At 35.2% G+C, this 25,902-nt stretch overlaps 1 protein-coding gene across 1 annotated transcript in view; it reads right to left on the bottom strand.

Annotated features, from left to right (window-relative positions):
- The window catches only part of USH2A (usherin), an 800,680-nt gene that overhangs the window by 181,617 nt on the left and 593,161 nt on the right, over positions 1-25,902 (bottom strand). The window contains exons 48-49 of the mRNA XM_003814150.6: positions 12,653-12,851; positions 9,406-9,574 (exon numbers count right to left, since the gene is read on the bottom strand). Of these exons, the coding sequence (XP_003814198.3) occupies positions 9,406-9,574; positions 12,653-12,851 (368 nt within the window). The remainder of the gene's footprint in view (positions 1-9,405; positions 9,575-12,652; positions 12,852-25,902) is intronic.

The following is a 25,902-nucleotide window of genomic DNA, read 5'->3' as shown; positions in this document are numbered from 1 at the left end:
TACCATCAGAGTGAACAGGCAACCTACAGAATGGGAGAAAACTTTTGCAATCTACTCATCTGACAAAGGGCTAATATCCAGAATCTACAATGAACTCAAACAAATTTACAAGAAAAAACAAACAACCCCATCAAAAAGTGGGTGAAGGATATGAACAGACACTTCTCAAAAGAAGACATTTATGCAGACAAAAGACACATGAAAAAATGCTCATCATCACTGGCCATCAGAGAAATGCAAATCAAAACCACAATGAGATACCATCTCACACCAGTTAGAATGGCGATCATTACAAAGTCAGGAAAAAACAGGTGCTGGAGAGGATGTGGAGAAATAGGAACACTTTTACACTGTTAGTGGGACTGTAAACTAGTTCAACCATTGTGGAAGTCAGTGTGGCAATTCCTCAGGGATCTAGAACTAGAAATACCATTTGACCCAGCCATGCCATTACCGGGTACATACTCAAAGGATTGTAAATCATGCTGCTATAAAGACACATGCACACGTATGCTTATTGCGGCACTATTCACAATAGCAAAGACTTGGAACCAACCCAAATGTCCAACAATGATAGACTGGATTAAGAAAATGTGGCACATATACACCATGGAATACTATGCAGCCATAAAAAATGATGAGTTCATGTTCTTTGTGGGGACATGGATGAAGCTGGAAACCATCATTCTTGGCAAACTATCACAAGGACAAAAAACCAAACACCGCATGTTCTCACTCATAGGTGGGAATTGAACAATGAGAACACATGGACACAGGAAGGGGAACATCACACACAGGGCCTGTTGTGGGGTGGGGAGATGGGGGAGGGATAGGATTAGGAGATATACCTAATGTTAAATGATGAGTTAATGGGTGCAGCATACCAACATGGCACATGTATATATATGTAACTAACCTGCACGTTGTGCACATGTACCCTAAAACTTAAAGTATAATAAAAAAAAGAAAGAAAATGCACTAAGTGAAATAAGCCAGACACAAAAAGACAAATATTGTATGATTCCAATTATATTAGGTACCTAGAGTAGTCAAATTCATGGAGACCAAAAACAGAATGGTGGTTTCCAGGGGTTGAAGATAACGGGGAGTGGAAAGTTAGTGCTTAATGGAAACAGAGTCTGAGCTTGAGAAGATAAAAGAGTTCTAGAGATGGATGGTGGTAATGATTGTACAACAATGCAAATGTACTCAATGCCACTGAATTGTGTGCTTAAAAAATGGTTAAAATGATAAATTTTATGTTGTGTATACTTTACCACAAAAAAGTCCTGTAAACAAGGAAAAAATAAATCCATGCCTGGCTTCAGAGATCACTTAACTACCACCTTCCAGAATACTCTAAAGATCAGTGAAGAAGGTATCATAACTTCCCATAAAACAGAGGATAAGACAGTAGATTGTCCCTTCCTTCTAAATTACAAGAGCTTGCTAAGCACTTAGAAGATACTTTGGCTCAGAAAAAAAGAAAAAAAATTCAGACCACATTAACAGCTTTTGGGATTAAGCAATTAGATAAAGCCAAGAATGAGGGCACCTCTATGTCTAGTCTACACAAAAACAACCTTCAATATTGTAAGGGACACTGGGAGAACACCTACTCTGCCTTTATTAGTGTATCTTAGAAAGACACAATCAAAAAAAAAAAAAAAAAAAAGGACAAACTGACAAAACAGCACCTCTCTGTGAAAGTAGCTACTCTCATCTATCCATAACTGCCCTTGACATAGAAAGTGAGAAATTTCTATGCAATTGTAAAAATAGAAGATTGATACTGGTGGTAGGTATATTATCTATCAAAAACCCTTCTAATTTTCCATTATCCCTTTCTAGGAATAACCAAATGTCTCAGCGGTACACGTATCAAATAATTTTCAGATTCTGCCTTTATTTTCCTTTTCTTTCTCTTGAATCAACACATTTTTTGTTTAGTAATTCCACTTCAGTGCATCTGTTGAGAAGAGATCCACTTTGTAAATGAGATACCAGCATTAAATGTGCACCTGAAAGTCTCTTTCTGTAACTCCCAGGAGAAGAATGTCTGGCCTATAATTTGGTGGTAGCAGCAGCTAATTACCTGATGCCTTTGTTATCAACATCTCTGACTTTGAATGTGTCTCCAAGATCCTCTGGGGCAAAAACTGCTCAGATGTGGGATTCATACAGGATGCTAACCCCTTAAAGATGTCTATCAATCTGGCTATGCATTTCTTGAAACTGTCCCAAAATCTACTAAAAAGAACAATATTTAATAACTTGGTCCATTGTATCTACATACCTCTAGAAAGTTACCTCACTTGGCATAACACCTCATTATCCCCTGTACCAGTCCTTGTAGTTCACTTTTCACTCTATCAAAATGATAAAAGACTTGTGTACCACTTTGTACAAGATTTAAGTGTCATTAACAAGATTGCACTCCCCCATTTCCCTGTAGTTCCCAACCCTAATATCATCCTACTGCCACTTCCTGAGGCAGCTGCTTAATTTATAGCAAATCTATACTTAGCAATTTTTTCATATATTCTTGCACTCAGGCTCACAGTATCTTTTTTTGTTTCACTTGTGACAGTTATTCCCCAAGAGTTTACGACAATGCTTTCTTAATTCTCACAACTGCTTAACCATTACCTTACCATGGTAAGCACATCATGGCCTCCCTAAGATGTCCACATCCTAATCCCTGGAACCTGTGACTATGTTATGGTACATGGCAAAGGGGAATGAAGACAACAGATGTGATTAAGTTTAATAATATGAAGTGAGAAAGGCTCAACTGGTCATTGCTGGCCTGGAAAATGGAAGGGTTCCACAAGCCAAAGAATGTGAGCAGCCTCTGCAAGGTGGAAAAGGCAAGAAAATGGATTCTCTCCTCCAGAAGGGAATGCAGCTCTTGTTAACTTCTTGGTTTTAGTTCAATGAGACCCATTTCAAACTTTTGATATTGAGATGTATAAAGTAAGTTTGTGTGGTTTTAAGCCACAAAGTGTCTGGTCATGATTTATAGCAGCAATAGGAAACAAACTGAGCGATATTTAATTTCCCCTATAAGATTCAACTGTTGTACAATATGTGAATGATCATCTGTCACGTTCTCCAGATAGTCTTGAAAAATTGATTCCCTCTATTTGTCAATAGTGGTAGCATACAATCGACATAAAGTCTCTAAATGTCAATTTTGTCAGAACAAAATGCTTTTTCTAGGACCTAAATTCTAGGCTGTGACATTTTGCAAAATGGAAAGTCTTTTTCTCTTCAAAGTTTGGAAGCTCTTCATGACTTTCCCTGGCTAGTTGCTAAAAGTCAACTTAGAGAATTGCTTGGCCTCATAGAATCAACAAGGATCCTTTGTTTCATAGGATCTCAAAGGTCATTAGATGTTTGAATCTTAGCTTTTGGGAACTGGCTATCCCTTTACATGATCTGATGAAAGTGGACACCCCTGAGTCCTTGCTCTGGAAAGATTCATTAGAAACTTTGTCATTTAAAGGAGGCCTGTTAGCCCTCTTTACTCATATGCTCCTCAATTACTAAACATTTTTTTTCTATTTAGATATAAAAGATTGGGTTAGCTTTGGGTATTCTAACTCAGCAGCCCAATGGACATCAGAAACATTAATACCCTGCTAATATTCCTAAAGTTACTTAATGAAGGTCAAACAACTAAGAGGTGAAAGAAATGGGATATGGAGCCAGGCAGTTTGACTCCAGAACCAATATCTTATTCACTAATTATTCAGCATCAAACCACTGAAACACTACACAAAACTTATTCTTTCATAAGAATGTGATCATGTAAAATATTACTTGAAATAGTCATCACTGACTAAGACATTTTTGCTTTCTTTTAAAGATAGGGATGTTCATTGTAATTTTAATGGAAATATATTTGCTATCTTACTGTTCTACTAACATATGAGAAAAATATATTAAGTCACTCATACACAGTCATCACATTATTATAAAACACACCATCTCTAGGAGCTCAACCTAAAATTTAATCATGAAAATTCCTATTTTGACTAGCTGAGTGTCTTGGTCATGTTTCTATGTCCCATTTTTCCTATGTGTAAAATGGAAATAGTCTTTTAAAAATATTTCATTAAAAAATATTATTCAGGACCATTAGTTTTTTTGGGTGCACACTTCCATGAATTTTAATGAAAAAACACCATCAGGATACAAAAGAGTTTCATCACCCCCCCAGAACACCCTCATGCTATCCCTGTATAGTCACATTCCCTTGCCATCCATTACCCTTGGCAATTGTCAACTTTTTTCTCCAAAACTATGGCTTGTCTTGTATAGTATGTCATGTAAATGCAGTCTCACAGTTGGTAGCTTTTTGAGACTGGCTTCTTTCACTGGGCATGATAACTTCTTGGCACTTATCAATACTTTGTTCTTTTTTATTGCTACATAGTATTCCTTTGTTCCACATTTGTCCATTTACTCACTTAGGGACATTTGAATTGTTTCCAGGTTTTGGCAGTAATGATTACAGCTGCTGTAAACCCTCATGTACAGGTTTTTGTGTAAACATAAATTTGCTTTTCTCTAGGGTAAATATCCAGGAGCGGATCAAGACATACTCAGGATTTTCTCAAAATATGAATTTCTAGAATTCAGGAGACAGTTGGCTTAGTCAATTATCTTTGAAAGGATCCTATAATATGGTATCTCTAAGAAAAAGGGAACTTAGTAAAAGTTTCCATGATGATGCTACCAGAGACCAATGAAGGAGCAACGAGCTTATTGTAAACAGTAAAGTTACTGTATTTGTTATCTTCCCCTGGGTAAAATAATTCTATTTCGTCTGAAATGTAGTTGCCATATTTTTTGTCTTCACAGTCAAAGAACATAATGTCCCTCTATGGTAAACTTTAAGATAATGTATCCCATGGTACAGGGCAACAACAGTTAATTAAACACCACTCAGGACAATGGTGAGCTTAGAGGAAACATAGTATACACATCTACATGGCGAAAGCCAATACTTTTTTTTAAAGCCTCTTTTGAGCATAATAAATGTTAATTAGTTTAGATATTTTAGCTATGTCTTTCTGAATCCCTCAGAATCTTATTTAGTTACTGACAGAAGAAAAGTCTTCAAAAAAAAAAAGATGTGGATTATATCAATAAAAAATAAAACTATTTTTTTTTCCTCAAAAAGGGGCTATTAGACATAAGATACAAGGATCAGTCACCTTCTCATTAACCTCTCAAAATGAATCTATTTCAGGCCAGGCTTGAAAATGTTTTCTCTCTAAAAACTACCATGCAGTCTAACAGTTAATTGTTATTCTTATCAAAGAATGACCCACATTAACATTTACTTGGGGTTATTAGCATATTTATTAAAAAAGGGAGAGAAATGAGCATTCTTTCCTCTTCTGCTCTTTGTTATGGGGTGTTATGGAAGAAAGTCATGAGAAAAAAAATAAAGTACGTATTTACCAATATTTCAGGCTAATCCATAAATATCAAAATGCCTATACCCATCTTGGCCTTGAACTGGCAGACTAGTGACCAGATTTAAATCACATTTAGATGTAACAGGATTTGGGACCATTGCGCTTTTTTCCCCGTCAATGTAACCAGTGTTAAACTAGTTAACAAAGACCACGGGGCTGAGGACAGAGGTCACAAAATAATCTCTTCATTTAGGTACAGTGGGATTAATGATTGGAGCAAAACACACTTTGATTATTTCATGAGATTGCTTTTTTCCTTTTCTCTTGACACCAGGGTACGCATTCTAATGCTATGAAAAATGAACTATTTAAAAAAGAATCAAAATTTGGGGCATGCTCAATGGTTTGGTAGATATTAAAATGCTTTAGGTGTGCAGAAACATGTATTTATACATACAGACAATACATATTTTTTAAACCCTTGGTCTAAAAATTAATTATTAAAGGCTTATATAATATCAATGACAACTTCTGAGCTTCCATGAGTTATTTCATTTTTAAGAAAAATGTTAAATTTTATTTTGAAACCTAACAAAAGTAGATTGTGCTGTCGGTTCAAAATCTGACTACTTATGTTAGCATTGAGAAAGTCACAGGCCAGTCTCCTGAGTTAGCAGCAGTGAAGATGTAACTAAGAATTTTTCATTAGTTTTAAGGGACAGAGGATATTTTGTAGAGTTTGAATAGTTTGTTGCAAATCATAACATAAAAATTTTAACATGATGTGGAAATGAAAACACTATTACTTAGTTCCATGATTAACTTGGTCTACTGGTGTGAAGAATGGTAGGAATTGAACAACACAAAATGTCCATCTGATCACTGTAATTATAATTTTATAGCAATGATTTGTAATCAAGGGTAGATATGAATCATACATGAAAACTCCCCAAATTTAAGTTACTTCGAGAAAGTAAAGCATTTAACAGTATTTGATCCATTGTTGACATCGTGAGCTGTAGTATGAAGAAGTTTAACAGTTTTCTACAAAATCCTTATTTCCATATATATTTTTACTTTTTCTTACGTGGAAAATCTGGTTTACTAGAACTTATTCAATTTTGAAATATTTTTGATAGAGAATAAGAAATAACAGCACTGCTATACAAACTTTTTTTTCTATTAATTATAAGGAAAAATAATGAGTGAAGGTTCCCTGCCTTGAGTAAACTTGAGCAGTATTTAATCAGGACACCTGAAACCACCTTTGCAAAAATTATGACAGTAAGAAAATCCTGACACTGGAAAATTATGACAGTGAAAGAAATGTGACCTAACCCATTCCATCTTGCTTCTAGCCTACAAGCTACCCTGTCCATTCCTGGGCATAGGCCAAGATAACTATGAGAGGTGTTTAGTTTAACTTCGAAACACTGATGATAGTCCTTTCCTGAAACAAACTTGCTCCTTGCTTGGGGGGCAGAGCACCTTTATAAAATTAACAAATTAGCCACAAGGAACTACGGCTTAGGTGTTCATGCCACCAGAGGCCACATGATTCCTAACCTTCCCAACTGCTTCCATAGGTAACATCACTATTGTAAAACCTAAGATTGGTGTTCAACGTATTTTTCACACTCTTTATTCTGAGGGACCAGCTATTTTTCACACTCTTTATTCTGAGGGACCAGCTAGTATCACCCAGACCAGTAAACTGGCTCATCTGATCCTATAGTCCCCATCCAGGAACTGACTAAGGACAAGAAGACCGCTCTGACTCCCTATAATTTTATCCCCAACCAATAAGCATTCCTCATTCCCTAGCCCTATGCCTACTGCACTATCCTAAAAAAACCCTAGGTTGGGTCAGGTGTGGTGTCTCACACCTGTAATCCCAGCACTTTGGGAGGCCAAGGCGGGCAGACATTTGAGGTTGGGAGTTCGAGACCACCCTGACCAACATGGAGAAAGCCTGTCTCTACTGAAAATGCAAAATTAGCCGGGTGTGGTGGCACATGCCTGTAATTCCAGCTACTTGGGAGGCTGAGGCAGGAGAATCGCTTGAACCTGGGAGGTGGAGTTTGCAGTGAGCCGGAGATCATGCCATTGCACTCCAGCCTGGGCAACAAGAGCAAAACTCCATCTCAAAACAAACAAACAAATAAAAAACAAACAAAAAACAAAAACAAACAAAAAACCACCCAAAAAAACCCCTAGGGTTTTTTTTTTTTTTTTTTTTTGAGACAGAGGCTTACTCTGTTTCCCAGGCTGGAGTGCAGTGGCACCATCTCGGCTCACCGCAACCTCTGCCTCCCAGATTCAAGCAATTCTCCTGCCTCAGCCTCCTGAGAATCTGGGATTACAGGAGCCTGCCACATGCCCAGTTAATTTTTTGTATTTTTTACAAGAGATGGGGTTTAGCCATGTTGGCCAGGCTGGTCTTGATCTCCCGACTTCAGGTGATCCACCCGCCTCGGCCTCCCAAAGTGCTGGGATTACAGGCATGAGCCACCGTGCCCAGACAGACCCTAGGTTTTGAATTTTCTGGGAGACTGTTTTGAGTAAAACCTCCTGTTCTGCTTAGCTGGCTCTGCATTTATTAAGCTCTTTCTCTGTTGCAATACCACTGTTTTGGTAAATTGGCTCTATCTGTGCAATGGGCAAGATGAACCCATCAGGTGATTGCACACCTTCTATATTTGCTCCAGTATTTTGCAAAACAGACACTGGGTTAGACAGTGTCTCATTTCACATGCCTTGGATGGATATAGTTATACTGAACATAATTTACATGAACCAGACGTTGGGCATAAATTTCACCCTAAACTAGATATCTCAAAGTATTCAGCTTTCCTATGGCCTCCAAAAAACTTGGCTTTCTTGTCTTTCTCCTATATCCATTTCCTGCTCTTTAAAGAAGATATCAGTATCAAACTTAAGTAGTAGAAAAAAGTTTGTATTCTCAATTACTTTTGTATTCTCAATTACTTTTGCAGGATAAATTGTAACTGACAGTGGTAGTAATGAAGAAGTTTAGAAGTCTTAAATAGTCCTTTTAAAAAAATTGTCAAAAGAGGTTGATGCTTTTTGGTTAAAGAGGCAGTAAAGTACTCAAAAGAGCATAGATTTAGGAGAGACATACTTATATTCACATTTTAGTTCTTTCACTTCTATGCACATCTGTGAATCTGGATATGTTATTGATCCTCTCTAAAACAGTTTCCTTACTTGTAAACTGCCTTGTATAATACAAATTTCCTGGAGTTGTGAAGATTCTATAAGGTATCCCATGTAAAGTCTTCAATACAGAGCCTGCGAGAGACTTGGTACTTTAAAAATGGCAGTTATTATTAACATCATTCCCAATTATATTCACTAGGCATTTTTTTATGTAGTTGAAATTTGGAGCAAAATGGCTAGCTAAGTTGGCTAATACTAAAAAGGGATGAAGGAAAAAATCCAGTTTGCTACCCTTTGCAGCATTCTTCCTTCCCTTGCCTGACTTATGATGAGAGAATATTGCCAGTGGCCTAGAATTCTCAGACAAATGAAATTCGCAGTTATGATCTATCCAAGAACTATGCATGTGTAGTTCAGATTAGAAATGGAGGAAGTGGGGAACAGCTTCATGGGGTGGAACAGTCAGCAATTCACATATTTAATAGTGAAAATATACAGTCATGTTAATAAAAAAAGCCACAAGATAAAAGGAGTTAGCCAGATCTCCAGATTTATTTCTTTCTGTAGTAGATATTGTAAATTCCTTCTGTTCTCTCGTTTTCTAATATTTAGCCTTGCTTATATTTTAACAAAGCAGAAGGAAGAAATAATATTTAGAGCAGGCCATTGGCTATGTGTTTATGGTTCAATTTTTGTTGAGAGGGAGGCGTTTGAAATAGTTCACTGACATGAACCACGTGTTTATGTTTTCAGGTTCCCATAGTTTTTGAGTACACCTGGAAATAACCCTCACCTGGTAGAATTCTAGCGTAATACCCAGAGCAGCACTGATGATTTGGTTGTGCCTCCTGTATTCGGCCACCACAACAAACTCCAGTAGAATTCAGAACAAACGGGATATACTTTTCTTCACAACAGCGATGTCCAGGCTTGGGGTTATACAGCACTCCGTTACAACAAACCTGAAAGTTTGAAATCAGTTTTAAAGAAATATCAGTTTAGTTAAGAGTGTTATACCACTGTATCTCATGTAATACAATTATTTTCTTTTAAGGCATAGAAGATCTGAGACCATATTACTCATATTTCGTTGGTTTAAAAATGTATTTTCCAGGATCATTCGAATTTTATAAATGTTATTTGATAGAATGCAGCTTTTTTGAAGTCTTCAACCATGCTTTGTGCTCTATTATAATACTATATAAAATTATATAAATTAAAATTTTATATAATAAAATAAAAGATATAAGATGTATATCTTATATCTTATACATACACATATGTATATATACATAAGATATAGGTCTTTTATTATATAAAATTTTATAATAAAAATAGATATATTTAAATATGTTTATATATAAATATATATTTAAAATATATACATTTTTTATTATATAAAATTTAAATAATGCTTTAAACAAAGTCTTATTGTTGGGATTAAAGAGGCAACACAGGTATTGCAGTGAAAGACAACAGAAGAAGTTAATTAAATTTAAAAAATTGTAAATTTCATTTGGGGCTAGGTATGAATATATATTTTCTAGCACGAAAGATTGGAGAGAAGTAGGAAAGAGACTTTTATTGTAGGTCTAAAGGCGAGTGAGTTCTCACGAGATTTGATGGTTTAAAAGTGTGTGGCAGCTCTCCCCTTCGCTCTCTCTCCCTCCTGCCATCACATGAAGAAGGTCCTTGCTTCCCCTTCACCTTCCGCCATGATTGTAAGTTTCCTGAGGCTTCCCAGTCACGCTTCCTGTTAAGTCTGTAGAACTGTGAGTCAAACCTCTTTTCTTCATAAATTACCCAGTCTCAGGTAATTCTTTATAGCACTGTGAAAACGAACTAATACACCTGGGAACATGTTTAGAAATGCAAATTTTCACAGCCAAATCTAAACCTACTGAATCAGAATCTCTGGGACTAGAGCTATGAAATCCTAGGTTTTAACAATTCCCCCAGGTCTTACGTTCACTGGGATTTGTGAACCATGGCTGTAATCTTATGGTAAAGCTTGTTTAAGTATTTTGGGAAACATTGATGTTTACAGTGATTTAGCCAAAAAGCTTTTAAACCCGCAATACAAGTCTCTTTTCTACTTCTCTCCAATCTTTCATGCTAGGAAATGTGTATTAGTACCTAGTCCCAAACTGAAATTTACAATTTTTTTTTTGAAATTTAACTGACATCCTTTATTCTCTTTTACCGCAATACCTGTGTTGCCTCTTTAATCTCAACAATAAAAATAAGACTTTGTTTAAGGCATCATTAAACAGTGTGTCTCGTTTTAGTGTAATAAGGTATGACATTTGCATTATAAGAATAACCAAATGTGATGTTTCTTTTCAAGACTATGAGGTGTGATTTGCACACGCCTGTTTTCTAAAGGCTAACTTTTGCTTCCCTATTCATCAGTTTACATTTATTTTCTATAAAAGGTGACCCGTATGATTTTTTTTTTTGTAGAGGAGATTTGTCTAAATCATTTTTAAATTGATTTAAAATTAAACTAACCAGTTCTTTGTCATTCATTGAATTTAGGAATGTTACACCAACCAGTCACTTATTTGGTACAAAGCTTCATTAAATTTTTTCAAAAGTTACAAAAAGCAGTTTCTGAAATCACAGCATAAAGAAAGGTAGAAGTAATTTTATAAATAATTTAGCCTAAACATAGGTAAATATTATTCTGTTAATACTTTATTAATATTTTTCTTCATCCCATTAATTTTTCTTCACCCTATCTCAGGTATATTCTAATTTAATATGAACATTTTAAGAACATCTACCTTTTGATCTTTTAGAATAAACTTAAATTGAAACATTATCTTTATTAGTTTTACTCTACCACTAAAGTTATAGGGTTGAAACTTATCAAATCCATTATACACACCTAAACTACTATGACAGTTTCTGGCCAGAATCAGTTTTTACTTTGATGGAACACATTGTTTTCTGCACTCCACAAACTTTAAATCATTTATTCGTATGCCTATACAACTATTCTCTCTTTGTCCACTTCGTAACAGATAATAAATATTAAAATAATAGAAGCAAAGAAAAAAATTGAGAAGTGAATTCCGTATTTTGCCAACATTTTCCCAAGTTTTTCTTAAGTGGAGGATATGTTTAATGGGCAAATTTATTTTAGTATTTTTCTTCTCAGAAATCCCAAATTTAATTTTATACAAATATGTTCATCAGATGTGTGTATTTAAATATGTGCATACTTAATGGCATAAAATGATGTCAAACGTAGGCATAATGATAATTTTAGAGTCTAAGTATCAAAAAATGCGCAGTTAGTAACTGCTGGCTTTATGCATTTCTTAGATGATAACTACTGCTAAACTTGTGTCAGCCATAATAATTTGTATTTTGATCCATATTGCTTCAGTAACTCACTTTCTTAATTATGGTGCTCTTTTGCAGTAAATCTTATAAATTTAGTAGTAGCTTTAGCCATTGAATGTGTGATGCTGTTGTTGCCAAATAGGAACATTATTTCATTATATAAAATTCTACCTTCAAACTAAGGATTTTGTGTTGTTTGTCAATAAAAGTCATTTACAAACTCCTCCGTCTGGCTGTATTATTGATCTGATTTCTAAACCGCATCTAATATGAACATTAATCTACAAATGACTATAATGCTAAAATATTTCTGACAAATCATAAAATGTCCTCCTCACAGTTACTCATCAGTGCCATATAAACAAACACCTATTTGTAGCTGAAAAGATCTGTTGTAAAGAAAATTTTAAGTCACTCAATCAAATACAAATTTGGGATGTACCCTATTCTAATAAGTTTATATTTCTTGTGAAGATAATAAAAAATGGGAAGGCTAAAGTGCTCATGAGGGTGATAATGATTTTTGTAAGCATCCTTTCTTTTCCGTGGAGTCTTCTTCATAGAGTAGTGGAAATATTGATCATAATACATCATGGTGTATTATGAAGCTAATAATTAGAAGCTAATAATTTCACTTGGAGTCTTGAGTGAGAAAAACATAGTTCACTGATTAGTTAGAAAAGACTTACCTTAGCTTCAGAAGAATAGCAAATGTGTCCACAGATATATTGAGGTTTTTGACACCTCACTGCCTTGCAGAGCTCATCACTGTGATCCTGCACTAACTTTTGAGTTTTAGTGCATGGATACCATGTTTTCCATAGGAGATCATATCCAAGAATGATGCCATTTGGCTTCCGTGGAGACACCCAATCAATTTGAAGAGATCTGCAACAGAGAGAATAATCAATACTTCTGAAAAGACACTATTTAACATTGATGCTATCAGTCTTAAGTAAAAAGTGGCAGCAATAGATACTAATATATATATATAATTATATATGTTTATATATGAAATCATATATTTTCAAATCAATCAAAATTATGTTAGCTTTTGGAAGAATAACACATGGCATGAGGTGGTTTATTACTTTCAGTTTCAAAGACAAGAAGCAAGTGTCACTATGGCTAATCAAGAAAATCAGAGCATTTTGTTTGGTAAGCAAAGATAAGACATACATGACTTGGTAAACGAGGTGACAACTAGAACATGTGGCAACTTAATGCCTACTTCTAACCTGCTTCTCCTTTGCCTTACTTTACCTAGGAGTTGTGATATGAAACATAACTGCTCAGAGATGCCACAGGAGCACCATGATGGGATTCCTATGGAGGTTCCTAGGAAATTTTAGCTTTCTTGAAATAGCTGCCACCTTCTCCTTTCCTCTTTCTTTCTGCTAAACATGATGTCTACAACTTCAGCAATCATCTTTCAGTTATTTGAGAAAGGCCAAAACAATCACAAAGATGCCGCCATTATATTTGGCATTGGTTCACCAATGCCAACAACTATCCACAGCGGGCTCTTGAACAAAATAAATTTGAACTGTGCAGATCCACTTACATGTAGATTTTCTTCCACCTCTGCCACTTATGAGACAGCAAGGCCAACCTTTCCTCTTTCTTCTCCTACTTAGCTTACTCAATATAATGATAATGAGGATGAAGACTTTTATGATGATCCACTTCCACTTAATGAATAGTAAATATATTTTCTCTTCCCTATGATTTTCTTAATGACATTTTCTTTTCTTTAGCTTACTTATGGTAAGAATATAGTATAAATATATATGCAAACTATGTTTTAATCAGTTTTTTATGTTATCATTAAGGCTTCTGGTCAACAGTAGGCTATTAGTAGTTAAATTTTGGGACAGTCAAAAGTTATATGCAGATTTTCAACTGGGTGAGGATCAGCAGTCCTAACCCCTGCATTGTTCAAGAGTCAACTATATATCTAGAGCTATTTACTTAAGTCTCTTTTGTCAGGTGTTTTGTTACTTGCAGTCAAAATAAATGCCCAAATTGAGAAGTTTTATAGTCACTAACTTATTTAAAACATACTTTGCTTAATTTTTTGACTCATCTAAATAGATTCTTTTTTTTTTCAATAACTCTTTTTTTTTTTTTTTTTGAGACGGAGTCTCGCTCTGTCGCCCAGGCTGGAGTGCAGTGGCGCGATCTCGGCTCACTGCAAGCTCCGCCTCCCGGGTTCACGCCATTCTCCTGCCTCAGCCTCCCGAGTAGCCGGGACTACAGGCGCCCGCTACCACGCCCGGCTAATTTTTTGTATTTTTAGTAGAGACGGGGTTTCACCATGTTGGCCAGGATGGTCTTGATCTCTTGACCTTGTGATCCGCCCGCCTCGGCCTCCCAAAGTGCTGGGATTACAGGCGTGAGCCACCGCGCCCGGCCTTCAATAACTCTTTAACTAGCATGGTCTGAAATGATTTTTGGTGAAAAATATAGAACTTAAAGATTCCCATAAGAAATATGTTTACATTGTCATGTTCTTAAAGAAAATGTTTGATTTTAAAAAATTGAGTGATAATTTCAATTTAAACCCAAGTAGAAAGTTTTTATGAGAGGCAGGGTTTGGTATACAATGAAGGTATAACATCTGATCAAAACTTTACTGCATTTTCAATGATCTATTAATATTTCATTTGCTGTAGCAAATGAGGTCATAACATAAAGCTGTTCACAGAGGAGACAACCCTGAATAAAATGATTTAGTCTCAGGTTAATGTTACAGAACTTAAATTCTGCACTTAGGTCTACTTGCCAGAAAAATACTGCCTAGACCACACATCTATGCTATCTTTAGTATTTACTTAATAATCTCTATAAGAAGACAGTAGTTAAAGTTTTTAATAAAGCCCCAGAGATTTGAACATGACATATTCTTGCAGTGTAGCACAGCAAAGAAAACCTCCTTTTTGTGAAACACAAGGTAAATATAAAAATTATAATGATTTTTTTGTTCTCATTGTTTTTAAAAAAATAGGTGAAGCTCTGACATTCAAGATTAGTTCTTTTTTTATGATTCTAGAATTTCTAGCCATAAAAATTAACTAATCACAAATATCTGTAGAGTACATTTTACATATAAAGCATTAGCATTCCCATATATACTTTGGAATAAAGCAAGCACATAAGAAACTTGTCCTTCTATTTCAAAAGTTAAACAATAAAAATCTCACAACTTATGTTGGATGCTTTTTTGCTATCGTGTAAAATAACATTTCAACTATCCCTTTCATTTTAAGGTAAAATATGTCTTTGCAGGCCAAATTACTGGACCCTATCAGAATTCCAAGTGACATCACATATTAGGAATTCAATGAAGCCCAAACATTTACGTTAAAAAGCGGCAGTCAAGATAAACCTCAACATTTTCATAGACTGCTAAAAAAAAGAAAACTATTATTTCAGTTTTGTGGGGGTACAAACATAACACATTCAGTAATAAAACTCTGTAGATAGGAAATTAATGTCACCTATGAGAGAACAGTTTCATAGGTGATTTGTACAGCCACAGCTATTATTCTAAAGTTTTTATCAAACTTTCAAAATTAATTCCACATTCTGCAGATACCTTTTGTATTCTCTGTATAATCAACTACAGAAAAGATTACATTTAAGTGACATTCAGGAGTTTGACTTATCCACAAAAGCTCGTGAACTAGTAAAGTCTAGAAAATACCACGTAGAGCACATTCCATGCTATTATAACTTCCCTTTCTTGTGCAACATAACTGTTAAGTGAGACCGCCTATATTTTCAGCAAGAACATGAACAGTTTGCTTTTGAGGATTTAATCAAGTACACGAAAGAAAATGATTAAGAAGAGTATTGGGTTTAACATCTGTACATCTCTCATTAGAGCCAACTGGAGAGACAATTGAAACTCCTTTGGTTGCTGATCTGAAAATGAAAGGCATCTTTGAGAAATATGCATCATTATTAGCAGGATTAATAGTTTCATTGCCTTGATGTTTAAGAGTAAAATAGAAGGAACATTCTTCAATCCCAGGAATAAATGTTAAATATTGGAGAAAAAGAGCTGAAGATATTTTTGGGCACTCATGCATAAACATAAACAGATTGCAAATATTTGAATGAATTTTTTTTGGTAGATTTGTTCATGAAATAACTGTTATAGATTTTTTTTAGATTTTAAAGTAATAGGAACTGAAATTTAAGATACCTTAATACAACTTCTGATAAAAGTCACCATGTCTGCACACATTTTTTTCTCTCTCAAATCTTTGGGTTACATTTTCTCATATTTTCTCATTCCTTCACACACACACACACACACACACACACACACACACCCCACATACACACAACATTGTGGATTATACTTTGCAAAGTCTCTAGGTTGAATTGTTTTCCTCTGAAAGTAACAGGCTTTACTAGCAGTCAGTTAAATTACAGGTGGATTACAATCTTGGGGAAGCCTGGAGTTTAAAAAATATATTTTAATCAATACATAATAGATGTACATATTTCAGGGTCCATGTGAGAATTTAATACATTCATATAATTTGTAAAGAGCAAATCAATGTAATTGGCATATCCATCACCTTAAATATTTGTCTTTTCTTTATGCTAACAACATTTAAATTATTCCCTTTTAGCTATTGTGAAATATGTAAAAGATATTGTAAACTATAAATCACCTTACTGATCTATCAAATACTAGGTCTTATCTCTTCACTGAAACTGTAAATTTATATCCATTAATCAATCTATTCTTCCTCTCCCTCTCCCCATGACCATCTCAGGCCTCTGGTAATCACCAATCTACTCTCTACCTTCATGAGGTTCACTTTTTTATCTCCCACATATGAAAGAGAACATGCAATGTTTGTCTTTCTATCCCTGACTTATTTTACTTAACATAATGACCTCCAGTTCCATCCATGTTGCTGTAAATAATAGGAGTTAAGTCTTTTTTTATGGCTGAATAAGAGTCCATTGTGTATATGTACCACATTTTCTTTATCCATTCATTCATGATGGGCACTTAGGTTGATTTCATATTTTGGCTACTGTGAACAGCACTGCAATAAACATGGGAGTACAGGTGTCTTTTCAATATATTGTTTTCCTTTCTTTTGGATATACACCCAGTAGTGAATTGCTACATTATACAGTAGTTCAATTTTTAGTTTCATGAGGAACCCCCATACAATATTCTATAGTGGCTGTACAAATTTACATTCCCACCAACAGTGTAAATAGAGTTCCCCTTTCTCCACATCTTCACCAGCATCCATTATTTCCTGCTTTTTTATTTTATCAAAGCCATTTTATCTGGGTGACATAATATTTCATTATGGTTTTGAGTTGCAATTCTCATCTCTTTAGTGATGATGAACATTTCTTCATATACCTGTTGGCCATTTGTATGTCTTCTGAATAGGCAATAGGCAATATAAATGCCTATTCAGATCATTTTCCCATTTTTAATCAGATGTTTTGTTTTTGTTTTTTGCTTTTGAGTTGTTTAAGCTATTTATATATCCCAGTTATTAATTCATTGTCAGATAGACAGTTTGCAAGTATTTTCTCCCATTCTATGGCATGTCTATTCACTTTGTTGATTGTTTCCTTTGTTGTGCAGAAGCTTTTTAGCCTGATGTAATCCCATTTTTCTGTTTTTGCTTCTCTTGCCAGTGTTTTTGAGATCTTACACAAATGCCTTTGCCTAGATCATGTCTGGGAGCATCTCCCCAGTGTTTTCTTCTATTGGTTTTACAGTTTCAGGTCTCAGACTTAAGTATTTAATCCATTTTGAGTTGATTCTTGAATCTGGTAAGAGATAGGGGTCTATCTCTTCTGTCTCTTCTATCATTCTTCTGCATATGGATATCTAGTTTTCCCAGCACCATTTATTAAAAAGACTGTTTCCTCATGGCAAGTTCTTGGTTCCTTTGTTAAAAATGAGTTGTCTGTAAATGCGTGGATTTATATCTGGGTTCTCTATTCTATTCCATTGGTTTATGTGTTTGTTTTTATGCCAATACCATGTTGATTTGGTTTCTTTAGGTTTGTGCTATATTTTGAAGTAAGGTAGTGTAATGCCTCCAGCTTTGTCTTTTTTTTTACTCAGATTGCTTCAGCTATTCTGGGTGTTTTGTGGTTCCATATAAATTTTAGAAATACTTTTCTATTTCTGTGAAGAATGTAGTTGGTCTTTTGATATGTATTACATTGAATCTGTAAATTACTTGGGGTAAAATTGTCATTTTAATAATATTAATTCTTCTAATCCAAGAGCATGGAATATCTTTCCACTTATTTGTATCTTACTCAATTTCTTTCATCAGCATTTTATAGTTTTACTTGTATAGATGTTTTACTCCTTTAGTTAAATTGATTCCTAGGTATTTTATATTCTTTGTAGCTATTGTTAATGGGACCGCTTTCTTGATTTCTTTTCAGATTGCTTGCTGTTGGTGTATATAACTACTATTGATTTCTGTACATTGAGTTTGTATTCTGCAACTTTACTAAATTTGTTCATCAGTTCTAACAGGTTTTGGGTGGAGTCTTTAGGTTTTCTAATTATAAGAGCATGTCATCTGTGAACAAGGCTAATTTGACTTATCCCTTTCCAATTTGGATGCCCTTTATTTCTTCTCTTGACAAATTGCCTCACCAGGATTTCCAGTATTGTGTTGAATAAAAGTGTAAGTGGGTATCCTTGTCTTGTTCCAGTTCTTCCAGGAAAGACTTTCATTTTTTCCCAGTTCAGTACAATGTTAGCCATAGGTTTGGCATACATGGCTTTTATTTTGATGTATGCACCTTCTATATCCAGTTTCTTGAGGGACTTTATAATAAAGCCATATTGAATTTTATCAAATGCTTTTTCAGCATCTATTGAAATGATCATATGGTTATTGTACTTGGTTGCCAAAAACAAAGAAACAATGAAAAAACTCTAAAATTTAACTGTATTTCTCCATATTTTGACTTTATGTCGTCTCAATTTGTATATTTTTATGTTGTCTATCTCTTAACAGGTTGCTGTACCTACTATTGTTTTTGATAAATTTGTCTTTTGGGCTTCATACTGAAGTGATGAGTGGATTGCATGCTGCAATTACAGGATTAGAGTATTCTGGGTTTGTCTGTGTACTTAGTTTATCAGTGGGTTTACCTTCAAATGTTTTCTTTCTGTGCATTAGTTTTTTATTTCTTGCAGTTTGAAGAACTCTCTTTAGTATTTCTTATAAGATGGGTCTCATAGTGGTAAATTACTTCAGCTTTTTATCTGGGAAGGACTTCATTTCTCTTTCATATTTGAAGGATAGCTTTATTGTATGCAGTATTTTTATATGGCATTTGTTTTTTTATTTCAGCACTTTGAAAATGTCATCCCACTTCCTCCTAGCTTGTATGGTTTCTGTTGAGAAGACTGTTGCCAAACAAACTGAAGCTTTTAAATATGTTATTTGCTTCTTTTCTCTTGCTGCTTTTAGGATCCTCTCTTTGTCACTGACCTTTAAGAATTTGATTGTTATATGCCTTGGAATAATCTTATTTTAATCAAATCTGGTCTTCTCTGACCTTTCTATATCTGGATATTTCTCTGTTTCTTACATTTTATAAAGTTTTCTGTTAATCTTTCTTTTAAAAAGCTTTCTGCCTCTTGCTCTTGTTTACCTTCCTCTTGAACACCAATAATTCCTAGATTTTGTCTTTTCAGGTAATTTTCTATATATCTTGTAGGTGATCTTCACTTGTTTTCATTCTTTTATCCCCACCTCTCTGTATTTTCAAATAGCCTGTCTCAAGTTTGTTGATGCTTTCCTCTGATCTATTTTGCTATTGAGAGCCTCTAATGAATTTTTCACTTCAGCAGATGTATTTCTCAGATCCAAGATTTCTTTTTTAATTTCTTGAACCATTTTAATCTCTTTGTTAAATCTGTTGAGAAATGTCTGAATTTATCTTACGTACTATCTTGGTGATCATGAGTTTCCTTAAAACTGTTTGAATTCTTGGTCATAGAGTTCACCTATCACCATCTTGTTCGGGTCAGTCACTGTTTCCTTGCTTTTGTCAGCTTGAGAAGATCCTACTTCCCTGTTTAAAGAAGTTGTATGTCTGCAAACACACCACCATCCTGCATATTATCAAGGATATGTATCTTTGAATTATTTTTAATTCCCTGAATTTATTAAACAGCAACTTTAGTATATTTTCTTTTGGAGCATCCTCTCATATATTACTCTTCTCTCCATTTCTTACGGATATATGTCTATGTCTTTGCATTGAAGGATTAGTTATTTATTGCAGTCTTCTCTGTCTGGCTTGCTTTGGTTTTTCTTAGGTATGTTTGCATAGAGATTCTTTGTAATTTTTCTGTTCATTTTCTTTCATTTTTTTTAATTCACTGGGTCACTGCCTCCTTTTTGGCACTAGATGGTGCCTCAGGTCCAGGTTTGCCTTGTCTCCAGTAAACTATCAGAATACCACCTTTCCCAAATAGGGGAGGTTCCAAAGGGGATATCCTGGTAGTGTGAGGAGGCTGGCTGAGGATTGGTGCCCAGGAAACCTGTGGAGTGAAACTACTACAGTGTGGTGCTGCTGAACAGCCACTCTGATTTGGCATCTCCTTTTACTGAGTTACAGAGCAGAATTTCCAGGGCTGGTGATGGTAGTCCCATCTCCCCACATTGTCTCTGGATGTCCTCACAGAGATAGAGCCCTTTGGGCACTCCTGATGCTTCCTGTGGGTTGAGGCAGGTAAAGGTCTCCTGCCAGGTAACCTAAGACGGTCGGGAAACTGTCCACTTCAATCGCACTTTTCCAGTGCAGAAATCAAGGGTCAGGAAAATATTTTCCACAAGCGTGGTGCTGAATATATTGGGGAGATGGGCGTTGTGGATATGAAAGTCCAATTTTCTTACCATCTGCTCAGAGATTTTCACTTCTCTGTGACTTTGGGAACTGTCTTTTCCTCATATTTGAGTTCTGGGATATTGCTGTGATAATCTCAGTTCTGTACATTTGTTTCTGTTTTCTGTGGAGAGGAGTGAAGCCAGCTTGCTTCTATGTCATCATTTTGGAACTGGAAGTTCTTTACACATAATTTGGTACATGAATTCATCAAGTGTTCAGACATTCTAGTTGTAGTTATTTCTTTTTAATTATGTCATATTGTCAGCAGAATTACTATTTTATTACTGTTACTAATACATACTATTGTGCCACCCCCACAGTTGTCATCACTTTCTTCTTTATTTATTTTTAGAGATGGGATCTTGCTATGTTGCTCAGGCTGGACTCAAACTCCTGGGCTCAAGCAATCCTGACTCAGCCTCCCAACTAGTTAGGATTACAGATGCATTTCACCCTCCCCAGATCTCATCACTTCCAATTGTCCCTTGAAGTACAAAATACCATTGAAGATACAAAGGAGTGTAGGGAAAATAATTTGATATCACTTACCTTTATACAGGTGAATATCAAAATCATACAAGTCAGATAAAATTTTTATGAAGACAGGTTCACATTACTATTCTTTAACATTTCATTCTAATATTTTTTCCCAATTTTTTCAAAACATTTTTTTTGACCAGAGAAAAGAAATCTTCATACACTCTAAGATATTAACCTAAATTGTTATGGATTAAATAGCTCTAGATTATCTGGTTATGTTTACACAGGCTTTTTTTCTAATCAATTTGGTCATTTTTGTCAATCATTTATGTAACACTCAAGTTCTTCAATATTATTCCAGATCATGGTTATCAAAAATGATCAGAACACTTTTAACAAAGATGAAATAAATGTAATATGACAAATTTAATTCTTTGCTTTCAAGTCAAGTCATTGAATATTTAATTATCCTACTGAGATGTTTATTATAAATTGTAGTAGGTAAAAAGTCAAAATGCAAAACCCATGTTCTTTTAATAAAAAGGAACACACATTTCCCTCCTTTTGTCCTTGGAGGAAAATGTGGTGAAGAGATCTTGGGACAGCTTGACAGGGAACTCTTAAATTTGGCAGTCTGTATGAGCATAGGAAATAAAGCTTGCTTCTCAGTTAGAGAATTCTGGTGGCCAGAGATTGGCCAGAGCAGTTCTTCAATGAAAGGTTAAGCCTAGAATACCACAATATTGATCTATAGCATGGCATAGATGGATGAGTTTCTCAAGAGCCAAGTGGATGCCTTGCAAGATGGCTAGGTTTGAGCTAACTTGAAGGTACATGGCCCAGGACAGTGGCCTTCTGGCATGAGGAGACTCCAGTAGGAAGAGTCTTTGGAATGTTCTGCTCTTTTGGCACCACAAGTGATCAGCTATAAAGGGCAACACTTGTGTGAGGGAATTTGGCTATTCAAAGATTCTCATGAGGACCTCTCAAGAAAAACATACAATTGCCCAAGAAAGCATCACTTGCCAATGGAGAGCTGTGATTGTCAAACAGTGATGGCAGTGAAATAATAAAATTGAAAGGGAACATATTTGGATAAAATGGAATAGAAAAGAAAGAGTAAGAGGGAAGAAAAGAGCAAGCTACAATTAGGCCTGAGCTTTAGAAATGATAGAATCTTTGAACTAGATGCGAGACTAATATTTTGATGGTGATGGAATGGACTTTTTAATACTTGATCATGAATCTTAATTATCAAAGTGAGACTCATAACTAAAAATAATTGGAAAGCCATAAGATGTTCCTGTGGGGTATTTGAGAATTGAGGGGAGGATAGCCAAAACAGTGTGTTTAAGGCAGTAAGTAGCAGGTGAAAAGTAAAGGACATTTTTTTCTCTTTGTATCTAATTGGATTAAGACAGCTCCATAAAATGGTTATATGAACTTAAATGATGAAAACATGAACCAGGGTGGTAGTGGTGGAAATGGAGAAGAGTAACATATATGAGAAGATGCTCCAAAAGAAAATGTACTAAAATCAATGTTTAATAAACTCAGGGGATTAAAAATACTTCAGAGATATATGTCCTCGATAATAGGCAGGATGGTGGTGCATTTGCAGAAGTGGGTGTTGGAAAAGATGATGAGTTAGATAAGAATTAACTTGTGAATCTCATGTTTATGGAAGTGGTGGGTGAATATCATCACATAAAATCAATAGGCAAGTGGGTATGTGGGATTAGAGTTTAGGAAGAAAACAGGGCCAGAGATCTTTGAGACATCAGTATGGCTTAAAATTGCAAGACTGAACTACCTGAGCAAGGTAGGGAGTCTTTTTCCTGAGGACACCCAGAATGCGTAAGTGGGTTTTTAATGGAACCAATAAAAACAAAACAAAACAGTGAATGTTCAGAGAACTAGGAACAAAGTGGCAGTTGAGGGCTAAAGTGAATTAGGAGGAAGAACTGGATTTTGCTGAAAGGCACTCAAAGGCTACTTCAGCAACCAAGCTGTTTCTATGAGAGCTATAAGAGGTAAAGAAGTTAGGAGGAGTTTGGGAAGAAGAGGGAGGTAAGGAAATGAAAATAGTGATAGCAGAGCCACAAGAATAAGCCCAATATTCTCTTTTCTATATATTCTGTCTATCTATTCTGTTTACATTCTATATTCTGACTCTATTCTGTTAAGGTCTCCTTAAACAGAATGTGATAATCAGAACTCATGGCCATCAAATGAGTAATATTTCCTAAAAGCCATGGTGACCATAAGGCTATTGATTGGATCTGTACAAATTGCACTTAGTGTAGTCCAAATTCTCTCTTTCAAGGTTCTACCCATATCCTTTAAAGATTTAAGCAGACAATTTTAGTCCATATTAAAAATAGTCTACAATTGCCCATATTGGTAAGCAAGTTTGGTATACAGGTGAAAACAAGTGATTTGACATTCTGTATCCTTCAGCCCAACACTCTCCCTATTAAAGCAAACAAACAGAAATGTGGCCTTAATTTTTTCTTTTAATGTTAAATAATTAAATTAAATGTAAAATATTAATTTTTTCTTTTAATTTTACAAAACTGTAAAATCATTACTTCAGTTGAAGCTATCATTCACTGAGAAAAGTTAGGCAGAAAAAATCAAGGATAGAAGAGATTCCCTGATATCTAATGTCATAGCATAAAAAGTATATCATAGCATGCCTCATAAAATTTTGTGAGGAAAAAAGGAGAATCCTCTTTCTCCACAAGCTCTGACCTCTTGAACCATACTTAACCCCACATTAAGTAATTTAAAAATATAGGGGGATGCCGGGTGCTGTGTGGCTCACATCTGTAATACCAGCAATTTAGGAGGCCGAGGCGGGAGGATGACTTGAGCCCAGGAGTTCAAAAGACCAGCCTGGGCGACACAGTGAGACCCCATCTTTACAAAATAATTTTAAAAATATATTAGCTGGGTGTGGTGGCATATGCCTATTGTCCCAGCTACTCAGGAGGCTGAGGAAGTATTGCTTGAGCCTGGAAGTTCAAGGCTGCAGTGAGCTGAACTCCAGCTTGGGTGACAGAACGAGATCCTGTCTCAACAACAACAACAAAAAAGAAAAAAAATTATAGAGATTCATTAATAATGATAGTGGTTTAGCATTCATTTAGAGACATCTAACCTATGCTGTTATCAGAAAGATTTCTGCAAAGTTTGTGTGTAAGAATATCATTGATCTCATTCAGCATCTAGAAGCAAATCTTAAAACAATTATTTGTGAGTGCTACAAAGACTTTATACCTCACACTCCTCATCAATAACACATCCCCAAACTGATTTGGATGTGAAAAAACTGCCATGGTTCCAATTAAAGACATTAAAAGACATGATCTGAGTTCTTTCTCTACTTTCCCTTGAGCCTCATGCCTGGAAATGATGCATTTTGGAATACTAGCAGTAATGTAATAAAACATCTTTGTTGTTTGTGTTATTTTCTTAGTTTCTCCATTTATGGGGAATAAATAACTAAACTTCATAGTCAGCACAGTACCTAGTGAAGCTGGCAGCTGCAGTGTTTGTCATATTTCTATCAAAGCCAGACCCAGCCAGTTATCTTCATCCAGGTCAGTCTCTACATTCTCGAGGACCAGAATTAATGAATTAGCTATTGATTAAATTCCACTCTAGCAAATCCACCAAGACAAATAAATGAACTACCCAGGGCACATGTAGGCCATGGCCAGACATGTCCGGGTTATTGATCAGTAGTTAGTATTCTTTTGGGATATAGAAGGAGCTGATGATAATATGACAAGTATGGAAAATGCAATGTAGAAACAGGGCTTGTTTCTGAAGCAGCAGCTTATAAAGCTAGAAGGGTCCATTTGATTCTTCTATATTTGTGTGCTGTGGAATCTTTGGTTTATATATAAGAGGAAAAACATGCATAAGGGCTTGTACTGCTGAAGATGTAGTCAAAAACAAGGCATAAGTTAAGGCCAAAGACAAAGATGAGTTGGTACACTGCACGCATATAATCAAACAGGCTGGTAAGCTATCTGTATGTTATTGAAATATATGAAAGTTAAATTGTACTGACTTCTGAATTTCACCAAAAATAAACAAAGAATCTAAGAAATGTATGGCTTCTTAGAAACCAAGTTATTTTAAATGCTAGAGAAGTAGACCCCGTCTGCTGATGTTTTTCTGGAAGGATTTCACATTTCATTTTGCATGTTGCTAATATGAAAGATTTTTAAAAACCAAAATAGAAACATAACTAACAGGTATACATTGCCAGAAGTATAATGAAATTACACAAACAGTACCATACACACACGAGGCTAACTGCTTTGGTGTTGGTATAATTTTGATTAATGGCTTGGCAGCCTATACTTGCTCATTAGGGTCTTGCCTTTGGAAAATGTTACTCTGCTACGATGGATCATTTTAAGAAAGGAAAGATTTTACATGCCAATATTTGGTTATGAATGATTTCTATCAAGTTTTTGCTAGGTTTCTGACTGGGGGGATAAAGGAAAGTTGCCAAAGG

Source organism: Pan paniscus, chromosome 1, assembly GCF_029289425.2.
Source record: "Pan paniscus chromosome 1, NHGRI_mPanPan1-v2.0_pri, whole genome shotgun sequence".
Lineage (NCBI taxonomy): Eukaryota > Metazoa > Chordata > Mammalia > Primates > Hominidae > Pan > Pan paniscus.
This window is presented reverse-complemented; position numbering and strand designations above follow the sequence as displayed.